The 12,566-nt window shown below is 39.9% G+C and overlaps 1 protein-coding gene across 1 annotated transcript in view; it reads left to right on the top strand.

The window, feature by feature from the left end:
* The window catches only part of LOC124555048 (mitochondrial-processing peptidase subunit alpha), a 117,520-nt gene that overhangs the window by 55,783 nt on the left and 49,171 nt on the right, over positions 1 to 12,566 (top strand). Inside the window, exon 6 of the mRNA XM_047128819.1 lies at positions 1,390 to 1,482. Within this exon, the coding sequence (XP_046984775.1) occupies positions 1,390 to 1,482 (93 nt within the window). The remainder of the gene's footprint in view (positions 1 to 1,389; positions 1,483 to 12,566) is intronic.

Genomic DNA, 12,566 nt, shown 5'->3' with positions numbered 1-12,566 from the left:
TCTTCAAGAGATTTTATGATGACTAATGCACAATACTAAGTTCAGATGAGAAACCTGTAACATAATAATGTCATGGTTAGCTGACTTGGAGGTTATTAGTTTGCATCTTGCTGCATGCCAATATTTTTTTTCAAATTAGCACTGTTACCACATTCGTTACGATTGTCATAAAATATGTTCTGCAATATTCGATATTGTTAAACATTTCTGTCTGGTTAGAGAATGAAGGATGAAATAAATATTCGCCTGTTTATTTCTGAATGTGTGGTGATTCTCGAGTGTGTGGGTAGACAGAAACCTAAGAGGATGGCTCACGTTCCTGTGAGTTTAGTGGGCACCAATATAATTCATATTGTTCCTTGTCACAAATACTTCACTGTTTATTTTCAGATTTGTGGCAATTTCTGAGTGTGTGGTGAGGCAGGAACCTAAGAGGACAACTTAAGTTGCTGCAAGTGAAATGATGAAGACAAACATTCTATTCTTCCTTGTCACAAATATTTCGCACATTGTGCAATCACAGACATATTCCCCTAAAGAGTTCTTGCTACAACTGAGATTCTCCTGTCACTAACACATCCATAAACATCAATTTCATGCTATAACATCAACAAATCGATAACCTTGTTCCTGGTTGCCTTTACAGTGCAACCACGTTATAATTACATTAGTTCCTGCAAAAAGTAGTGTGAAACGTACTGTACCTAACATCATTGCGCGGTGAAGCTAAACATTGCAAGTTGTGTTGGCAACTCCAGTAGTGGATTATGCCAGTATTTCCTCTCTCATGTCGCCCCTCTCCGCAGTGGCCATCACACCCATGGTGCGATTTGTCTGATCTTTGTACCACTTATAACTCATTTAGTCAAATCAAATGTCAATAGAAAGAAAACATAGGAAGAAGTCAAGTGAGACTTCAAGTAAGAACATAGAATCGAGTAAATCTTACTAGGAAGAAATGTAAAAATCCAGGAATTTTTAGCATTGATCTTATGGGTTTTCACAGGGGCTATGAACTTATGGTGTAAAATAGTGAAAAACGTAAAATTGGAGAATGTAAAATTGAAGTTCCACTGTATTTGATATGAGGCCATTGGCAGCTACATTTCTGAAGATGAAGATGCTAATGCCTCACAAGTGAAACATGCAAAGTAAAGGAAAGTTGTATACAACTGTGGCACCTCCATAATTTGATTTCTGATGCTTTCTGTTCCCCCTGCAGGCAATGCCACCACTCAGGCAGGGGGGTGGGGGAATAAAATAAAATAACTTGTTTGTTTGTAATTGATAACTGTAAGTGGAGTTTTAACACCTTTAATTTTCTTATTTTTTGTACCAATAGTGCTGCAGTATTTCAAAATACATTGCTCTTATGATGTTTCTTTACAGTTGAGAAATGCTATCAGTGCAGTGAGGTTCGATGTAGATACGTTAATGTCAAAACCTGAGCAGGACCAAAACATGACTGAATTGATACATGCTGTAAGTATAATTTAAGAAAAATATATTAATTTTTTATTCATTTCCACTTTAAAGTAAGACTACATTTCATGGTATTTCCTGATGGTTTTACTAGGGAAACAAGAATATGTTGTCTATATTTGTATTGCGTGTACCACTACTGTGTTGGATCAGTATTAGCTTGTATGATGCAAATGACTGACACACATAAATGCACTACGAACTCATCCCTAGGGATGTGTTCATTGCAGCTGGTATTTGCTGCCAACAACTGAGATACCTTTCAGTCACAGTGTAAGAAAAAGCCTGACAAAAATGCTACTAATGACAACACACACTGTTGATTTCACAAACAAAACTACCGTATTTACTCGAATCTAAGCCGCACTTTTTTTCCGTTTTTTTTAATCCAAAAAACCGTCTGCGGCTTAGAATAGAGTGCAAAGTAAGAGGAAGTTCTGAAAAATGTTGGTAGGTGCCGCCACAACTAACTTCTGCCGTCGAATATATGTAGCTCTACACAAAAAAAAAGAAAGAAACGTGGAAGACGGGCTTTTTTCTCTGCCCCGAGTTTCCCTATTGTTCATCTCGGAATGTAGCAGCATTTCAATGTACTATGAAAATCCGACTGGTAAGACTGTTGGGATGTTGTCAAAATTGCCAACTATACGTTCTGAATTTTTTCCTACCTGTGAGAAGAGATGGTTGCTAATAGGAACTTTTATGAATTGTGAATCACATGTAGTATTCTCTTCACCATAAGAATAATACGAATATAAACATTTTGCCATGTATTCTTTCATGTTTGCTGCTATCTCATTTAAATCCAGTCTGCGTAATAAATTACGAAACTAGAGTGAGACAACAGCAAACGCGGAAGAATATACATATCATGTCATGTTTATATTCATATTATTCTTATGCCTAATAGTGATACAGTCAGAAATGAAGCACGGCAATTGACTAGATTTTTAAATCTACGATGACTCTAATTTCTGTGCAGAATGTAATGTAGTAAAGAGGTGTCTGCAAAGATTTTCAAACGGGGAAAAATTTTCGCTACACTCTCGTTCAGAACAACTATCATACACAGTCTATTATTTGGTTCTTGTTGATCATTATAAAAGAAAGCAGCAGTGTAAGTAACTACAAATAGCAGTCTTTTGCCATTGTTTCGCTAATGAGACGATTCTTCTCTCTTTTTTTAAAATTGTAAGCGGCGGTAGTGCGCACAAAAGCAAGCCATTCCACGAGCACCGACAGGCCGTAAACACTCATTATCAGAATGCAACAAACAATGCACAACACAGTACAGTAATGCATTTTCAGTTAAGAGTGACGTAAACACCTATAACAAAGACAACGGCACTTATCAGATCAAAGAAAAATAAGCAATCAATTCAAACCAGACGAAGCACGTGAAAAAGGAAGGGTACCCGTATAAATACGGACGGAGCGCCTGACGCATAGCAATGGCTACCTGGTAAAGCTTAACTGCTAAGCTTACAACTCGAACCAAACTACTGTAGCTGTATCGTCATTCATTCGACTTAAATTGTGTCTCATATTACAATGGACCAACTTTGTTTCAATTTGGAGGTGCGGCCTAAAACTTTTCTCTCCCCTTGAATTTGGAGTCTCAAATTTCAGGTGCGGCTTAGATTAGAGAAATTTTTTTTTCCTTGATTTCGAGTCTCATTTTTCAGGTGCGGCTTAGATTCGAGTGCGGCTTAGATTCGAGTAAATACGGTATCCAGGAGTTCGTTTGGAGTCATCACTCACGCACTTATTCTGCTGATCTTATGCTCTCAAATGCTTACCTTTCCTGCTCCTTATTGAACAACAGTCAGCAAAATTCCTTCCCGGACAAAAATGCACTTCAAACCTGGTTTGACAACACTTTTAACTCATAATCAATATGTTTCTACAGGCGCAGAATCGGTAAACCCCTTGAGCCTTCACAGACTGCTTCAGATAATGTGAAAGAATGTATTCTTCATGATTAATTTCTCTCTCTTGTTTACTGTTGTGTTCAATGAACTAACGGAAAGTTCTGTTAAAATATGCAGTGTACTAATACAAATGAAATACAACTTACCATGAAACCCTCACGACAAAAGTGTGCTTTAATAAGACATAACGTATCTGTAGCACAAGCACCCACCAGGTTAGCTGAGAGCACTATTGTGCTGCTTCCTGGACTTGCGTAGGTGCACCGGCCCCAAATCAAATCCACCTGGTGGATTACTGACATCAACTGATGTGCTGGCCAACCTGGATGGGGTTTTTAGGCGATTTTCCACATCCCGCTAGGTGAATACCAAGCTGGTCCCCACATTCCGCCTCAGTTACATGACTCACAGTCATCTGAACGCGTTCGCACTATTCCATGGATTACACTAGATGCAGACAGCTGCAGTACACTCATTCTGTCCTGGGGGGGGGGGGGGGGGGGGGTACGGGGTGGCAGCAGGAAGGGCATCTGGCCACCACTTAAAACTAACCTTGACAAATCCGTTCCTAGCCACGCTGATCCTGCGAAACTGTGGGACAAGGCACCAGCAAAAGAAGAAGAAGAAGATGATGATCTGTAACACAAGTGGCATTACTCACTTAGAACTTAAATGGTCTGTGTTTACTTGCTGTACTGTGTCATACCCATGTTGTGTGGAAATGTGCCATTTCATAAATAAAATTTTCTTGTTCACTAAAACCAAAAATTATTTTGGTAGAAATGGAAAGCGGCATTAACCATTGTGCAGTGTTTTTCGCCTGTACGCTACAGGTAACTGGAAGTAGCAAGACAATCTTCACCAGATGTGATTCACAGTTGTGGACCACATCCAGTGCTCCTACTGTAAACATGAGTGGGCAACATGTCTATCCTAACAAAGTATTCATAAGAGAAGTATGTGTTATCGGCTACTGTGGGAGTCGGCACTGATAAAAACAAGGAAGGAGAGAAGTTGCAATGGCCAGCAGCACGAATCCAAAAATGATCTATTCATTAAACTTTCAAATTATTACAATACTTTATTTCTAGAAAGAAAATAATCATAACTTCTCTTTATAAAGTGGCTCCTATGCCTCCCACTTGGAAGTTCTTTAGCTGCTATTACTACTCGCATAGTGCGGGCTAAGTATTGGCTTCCTATTACTCAGTACTGATGCTCTCGAAGTCTGTGAACACACTGAGCTGACTAGTGATGAGTGGCTGGTTAAATCAGCATTGACAGTGGGCACTGAACTCTTGTCCTCCTGGAGGTGTGGCACTGCCCGCTCTTTCCAGTTGCATGCATGTCAGCGCCTTCTTAATGCTGTTTCATGGTGCTGAGCTGGTTGGTTTGCAGTTGATGCCTTAAGACTGCACAGTATGGAGTTGTAATGTTGTGACACAGATGGGCAGATGGTTCTAGAATTTGTGGAGACTGTCAATATGCTGCTGATTCATGTCAGACTGCCACTACGTAGGAGGTGGTGAACAAGTGTTGCAGTCTACCATACCATTGTTCATGCCCACCCCCACACATGCTGTAGGTCTCTCATAAATTATGACACTGAGCACAGATTTACACCTGCATTAACTGGCTTTTTGCTGTCAGCTTTTCTGACTGGTTATTCTGCCACTGCTGTAAAGATGAATATTGAAGGTAAATATGAATATTCCATATGGCGAACATCCACTGCTTCCTGTTCTGCCGGTTCCATCATTCAAAAAATTGTTAAAACAAGCAACAAATACTTATCTGATGATTATGAATAGCTACTTCCATGACCTACACAGAATTGCAGTACAAACTCAAGGGCTTTTTCGGATTCTGTTACTTAATTTTGTTGTGGTTGATTTCAATTACAGTAGAAGAGGGGGAAAAAGTTTGACTTCATATTATTTTTCGCTGGGATTTGACTACAGCAGCACACAGCTAGCGAGGTATTGAGAAAGTGTTCATTTTCTCATACCTGTAATAGAGGCAAAGGCTGAAAGAAGCATGTTTCTCACAATGCAAATGTTGGGAGAAATTGTAATTTACTCATTAAATAATCTTTTTTCAGTCAAAAACTCAAATCTTCCAACTCACTGTCACTTATTATGTACAGATTGTTCAGAATATTTAATCAAAATTGTAGTGAGTTTAGTAGGATAATTCAGCTTCTGTCCTGGAAGTCCATTGACTATCACTGTGTTGCCAAACGTTTTCCACATGGCTGTTTATACATAATTGTTTTTTGAGGCAATACAAGTACTGTGCAAACATCTTTCTTGCTATGTATGTAATGGGACTTTGGTGGCATTCTTTCCTTAGTCATTGCTATGCAATGGTGTTAATCTGTGTCAGATACATGAGGATCAGAATGTAGTACCTATTTATTCAAATAACCAATAGTCAGATTATTTCAGAAAAGTGGAAGCACCTAATTACTTAACTAACTGTGACTTACAGACCCTGCTTATTAACTGTAGTTTCAGTTGCGTAGAAGATGTTAATATTAATTTGTTAAGCAGTTATCTGCAAGATTGAACTCTGTAGTCATTTTTGAATCATTGATAACTCATTAATTGAGAATTATGTTCTTTAAGTCAGAGTAGTCAAATTGATGCCAAATACAAGAGGTGTCATTTTCAGATTTATTTTGGGGTGTATTTTGCAAACAGTGGTGCTTGATTTAACTGCAGTGTGAGCAATGTTTAATAGTGATATTGTATGTAAAAACATTATTTATGAAACAAGGTGCAAAAATAATCATTACAAGTACATAAATGGAACTAAAACAGGCAAGATAAAGTGTGAAGCAAGCTGCATTGACTAATAGTATTTACAGTAATTACTTACTATGTGAAAAATTCCACATACAATCTGTAAGTATGCATTTGATGAAACTATGGTAAAATATGTATTACAGCTACACAGGGCAAATTTAAATTTATTTTCTACCAATACTCCAATGTAAAGGAGTAATAGAATTTCTCACAAAGTAACACGCAAGAGTTGACATCATTACAAAGGTGGTATGTAGTCTTAAATTTTTCATATGTCATTCTGTAGAAGCTGTCGGATATATACTTGCCAGAAAATTGAATGGTAGCAATAATATGTTGTCAATTTGCTAGAAGTGGTACACAGCTTAGGGCTATGGCAAAACTTCATCTTTTCACTCGGACAGAAGCTTGCATTTAATTATTCACATCATCAGTGCACACAGTTACATGCTGCATTAGCAGTACCAAAAAATCATTAAATAGAGGTAAAATCAATAATGTCAAGGGTGAAGATAACTGGCATTCAACATTACATTACAGCCATTAACTGTAAAACAAGGAAAAGAATGACCTCATTTGGAAAGGATTATGTCATGGCTCATTCCGTAGCTTGTATTCAATTCACAACACTGTTCATATTAGACAAAAAATTATTTACAACTTTACCCTGTTGTCATATTTTGCCCCTTTACCCAAGAAGTAACTGAACATCTTCAGCAGCATTTGTGTCTGGTTGGTGCTAATGAGATAGGTGCTTCATATATTAGATTGAACAGATTGATGGGTGTTTCCCTTCAAATGTTAGAAGCGTCTGGTCCATCCTCCTCTTGTTCTTGAGTGGAACATGAGGCAGTGAGGCAGGGCAAGTGTTCTTGTTTGCTTGTCAGTGCAAACTGTATGCTAACTTGCAGAGCAGGATGAAATAGGTGAAGGGTAATCAGAGTTGTTGCACGTAAGAAGCAATGACATCACCACACTATCTGTACATAGGTTGTAAGCAGTAGATTAAATTTGCCACCACTAACATCATTAAAAATGGTTGGACTGTGTAACACCACCGTACTGACTGAGCACCGATACCATTCTGATCATACAGTTATTACTGTCTTCTGCTCTCATTGATACAATATAATAACTGCTGTGGTTTGCCAAGAAAAGGGAGAAGTGCTATATGAATGAGAATTTATGCTATAGCAAGAATAAACACAAATTATGGAACATAGTACTTCGTAGAGCAACATATAAGATATAATGAAGTACAGGTTGTGCGTATCACTGAACACACTGACTATACAACAGTAGTACAGGTTAGAGAATATGCCATGCACTCGTTTGCGATAACTTAAATTATAGCGTTTCTTTGGTGGCTCACTGGAGCGTGCCAGGGGCCATCCCAGGTGTCCTGTATAAGCGGGCTGGTGAACTGTATGGATCACTAAAATCACATGCGTCATGAGTGAAGGTACATCACTCCTCCCTTCTGTGGGGGTGAAAAAAACCACATAAATACATAAAAACACTAGGCATAAAAACACTGAGATTACGAGTCCACAAAACACCAATGATGGTGCTGGCATCCATTTCGTCGACTGATGATGGTGTCTGCCGTAGCATGTAGTGGGCAGTCACCAGCGAGTATGGGTGGTTTGGCTTGTTGTCCATACCTCGTGAGAGGCTGTAAGGCAGGACCAGTGGTGGCATCTCCATAGCGAACTCCTCATCGAGGCCAGTGGTTGGTGTCAGAGGCATCAGCGGGTGTGTTGGAGATGACAGTTGCCCAGAACCCAGCAACGGAGGCAGTGACTGTGGCTGCAGTGTCAAGGGCAGAGGGAGCCACACAGGCGATGGCAGTTGAGAGGTGGGAGCAAAGGCAGGAACCCCAGACAGCAATTTGCCAAGCAGTGACCCCAACTATGGTGTGAACCGAACTTTCTGTGACACAGGAACGGGTATCGGCAGTGGCGGGGTCAGGGGAGGCCATGGGCCCTCTGGAACAGACCTTGCCATGCGCGGCCACAGCTGGTTGAAGTGACGGGCTGCCCATTAGAAGTGTGGATGATGCACAGATGCTGGCCCCAGTGACACTTGATGACAGGAACCCAGTTCGACTGGCGACCAAAACCACCAACCCAGACAGGCAGACCCAGCTGGAACAGTCATGAAGCTGGCGACTCAGGCGGATGCAGTGTCAAATGCAGCAGTAGGAGGAGGATCCGTGGTTGGCGTCCATGTAGCAGCTCTGCCGGACTTTTGTTGGTTGATTGATTTGAGGGAGGGGACCAAACAGCAAGGTCATGGGTCCCATGAGATTAGGGGAGGATGGAGAAAGAAGTCAGCCATGCCCTCTCACAGGAGCCATCCCAACATTTGCATGAAATGATTTATAGAAATCACGGAAAACCTAAATCAGGGTGGTCAGATGTAAGTTTGAACTGCTGTCCTCCCAAATGTGAGTCCAGTGTGCTAACCATTGCGCCACTTTGCTTGGTCTAAGTTTTTGTCCTCACCAGAGTGAAATGGTACTAACTCAAAAAATGGTCTAAAGCAGCTACAGGGGACTTGCCGGAGACATACTTCCGCATCTGAGTTGTAAATGTCCAAACTACGCGTTCGGACATGCCATTATATTGAGGATGAAACGGGGATGCCGATAGATGCCGAACACCCTTAGCATGACAAAAAGATGCACATTTTCAAGAAACAAACTAGGGATGGTTATTGGTTTCCACAGCTGATAGCGGCCGCCGCACACATGGATGGACAATGCGCCACATAAGGAAACTTGGAAAAAGTGTCCACTACAATGAGCCAATACTGACTTAAGAAGGGCCCAGCACAGTCAACATATAGATGCTCCCACAGGTGCTGCGGCATCAGCGAGGGGAAAAAATATGCGCACGGGGCCACCTGTTGCTGAACACAATGAGTGCAAGTGGCAATAAGCTGTGTGATGTCTCCATCTATGCCCGGCCAATACACATGCTGATGGGCCAAAGGTTTGGTGTGAGAAGTCCCACAATGACTGACATGCAAAAGCTGTAGTACATTATGGCGTAAGGAATTTCTTGAGGTCGAATGCAATCTCTAAAGCCTCCTTTTCAATCTGAGAATACCACTGCTGAGCGGAAGTTACTATCTTAGAAGGAAGCAATGGGCCATTCAGATCCATCTCCATATTTGTGTGCCAACACTGTGCCAAGACTATGCCAAGAGGAATTTGTAGACAACAACGGATGCCGACCCATCTGAAAAGTGGCCAGATACAGGACAGATTGAAGCCTCGATTTAAGCCAAGTGAACACTCGGTCACAAGCTGGTGACCAGAAGAAAGGCACATTTTTATGCAAAGCGCATGCAGGGACTGAGCAACAGTGGATGCGCCTGGTAAAAACATATGGTTGTACTCAACTTTACCTAGAAACGCCTGCAGTTCCTTATCGGAGGTTGGCCGCGACGGCAGTTGCGTCAACTTGCTAATGCAAAGGCTTGACTCCTGTTCGAGAAACCACTAAATCTAGGTGCTCAAATGACACCTGAAAAAATTGAGATGTGGCAAGATTGTACTTGAGACCTGCTATCGATTGCAGAAAAGCTCGTTAGTTCTCTCTTGTATGTTGCATGAATTTTGACTCGTTCCACATCATTACGAAATATCGTATTCATGATCCTTGGAACTAGTATTAATCTAATCTAATCCTCATATTACTTTGTGAGAGGGTTGTTTTTTTCTTGAGATCAAAATGGAACAGACAGTGTATCAGTCGTTAATATTTTCATGGCTAATTATGTGATACTGATTCCACTTGCTCCATCGGATCTGTGAATAGTACCCCTGTTTGGCTACTCAAAGAATATGCAAATAATGATGTCCTCATACTGCATTAAGAGCCAAGATGATGTCTTTCCGTTTATAACTTGGCAACAGCTGCAGCGTCCACTGGTCAGCCAATGTAAACACGATGCAGCACCATTGAGCATTGTTTATCGCTGCACTTGTTGTGAGTCACAACCTCAAGAGTACACTGTCTATACTAAATATATTACAGAATTAATACAATCTCCAAGAATGTCATTAACATAAGATGGGTTGAGTAAAATTAGATTTTGTAACTTGCCAATACATAACAGTAATATTTAATGTCGTTTGTTTTGTTTCATTTGTTTGACCTCTTAGCAGTATTTGTTTATGCAGTATTGTATCAAATGTTGCTTTCCTTTTCATTAAGTACCCAACAGTCGCTTGGTTTTTTTATTTAATACATTTTTGTTCCAATGTTCATCAATAAATTTACATCTCTATTTGTGAGGGTGCACGCTTTCACATGCAGAAATTAAGTGTTGGTTTTAATCTGATGTAGTAGTAGTAGCAGCAGCAGCAGCAGTTTGGCGTTATGAATCAGCGGAGTGTGGATAGTTTCTGCAAATTATAGAACCATCTGCCCACCTATGCCGTTGCATCACAGCTCAATAATTCTCATGTGGATGTTGTGATAGCCCTAGGGGTATCATTCATATGAAAACATCATGGGCTACATTAATAACTCTGTACCCAGGTACTGCATTGAATCACAGCACCATGCCCAGCTTGCTGAATCTGTTGTTGTTTCAGTGTACTGTATGTTGTAAAGCTCTTCAGCATAAAAGCTTTTCACGTTTATTGACAAAGCATCAGCGACAGGTATATTGTAATCATAATGAATAGAGGATACCTGTCATTCTTTCAGTATTTATAGACTGAATGTTATTTTTGCTTGAAGATGGTTTACTCTAAACATTGCTGTCAGTATTTGTTGTACCTTGTTGCACATTCTAATAACAACTGCTTCTCGTTTCATGTTAGCAGAAGCTGGAATGAAATTTGCATGGCATAAATTACATGGTTTAATTTTCAACAGCTTTTTGAAGCCACATTGTTGGTCAGTGCATATGGTTTCCTGCACAATAGCCTTTCGTAATTTGGAACTTTGATATTTCTAGCTAACATACAGTCTCCCTATGGGTGTTCATTTGTTTGTGTCTATTTTGTGAATAGTGCCAATGACAGAGATCTGAAGACAAATGAATTCTGCGTCTATAATTATGAAGAAGCTGAGTTGCGTACTCATAATGTTTGCAGTACAACCACTGGACATGCTCCAAAAATTTGATTAACTTCTGGTGAATGATCTGATGAGTTTTCAGTACATGTAAGATAGCAAAATGCAAATAGCCATGACAGTTATTGATTTAAGATGTTTAGTTTGCACTTGGTGCATCTGAGTATTATTCCCCAAATCTAGTTACAGAAATTCGAATAAAACTGATTCACATATCCTCTGGGTATTCTAGCACTCGGCAGCCATGTCTTTGAGACACAATCTGTAGTCACCTCCCAGCCCGCTCATGGAACAGTTCGGCTGATATTCAACCTGCTGGTAGTATGACTGAATTTTGGTAACAATGCAGGATATGTTTGTCGGCTCTGTGACTGGCAAGTTACTTCCTGGATGGCACAGGATTAGGTTGCTAAATTCACTTAATGTCTTCATGTCATTTGTACTGAGTAATATGAGTGATTTTCACTTAAGGTGCAACATAAGACTATCAGTTTATGGTTTTGAGTCCAGAAAAAGTCGTTCCATGTGGAACTTGCTACTAATCTAGTCATTTGCATTGATTTATCAGTCATCATACCACCAAATAAGGGAGAGATGAATACTGTAGCTCATCATTAACTCTGAGGTAATGTGGTTGCCTTTAAAGTGAAGACTTTTTTGGCTCGCAGTACCAGTATCACTGAAGGCCAGATTTTTAGCCATTTTGTGACAGGCTTACAAGCAATCTCATAAAAAACCAATAAGGAAATGTAAGAAAACTTCTCCATCAAAGGTCGTCTGAGTACTTCCAGTTACCCATAGTGTTAAGAGCAAAAAATCTATGGTACTGCACAGTGGTTAATGCCTCTTTCCACTTCTGCCAAAACAATTTTTGGTTTTTGTGTTACACCATTTTATTCGTGAACTGCCACATTTCCATACTACTTGGGTGTGACACAGGTCAGCAAGCAAACACAGACTGTTGAAGTTCAAAGTGAATAATACCTTACTAATTTGTACCGAGATAAATGTGCTCATGATACTTTATATTTTATTGAAGCACACCTTCATCATAATGTTACTGTAGTAAGTTGTATTTCATTTGTATCATAACAGTGCATACCCAAATAGCATTTTCCATTACTTTATTGAACACAACAATAAAAATCAGATTGAAATTGACTATCAGGAATATATTCTCTCACATTATCTAAAATAGTCTGCCATTGCTCAGGTAGTTTACCTATTCCCCTCCTGTTAAAACATACTGA

Source organism: Schistocerca americana, chromosome X, assembly GCF_021461395.2.
Source record: "Schistocerca americana isolate TAMUIC-IGC-003095 chromosome X, iqSchAmer2.1, whole genome shotgun sequence".
Lineage (NCBI taxonomy): Eukaryota > Metazoa > Arthropoda > Insecta > Orthoptera > Acrididae > Schistocerca > Schistocerca americana.
The sequence above is the reverse complement of the archived record's forward strand: the minus strand, read 5'-3'. Positions and strand labels throughout refer to the sequence as shown.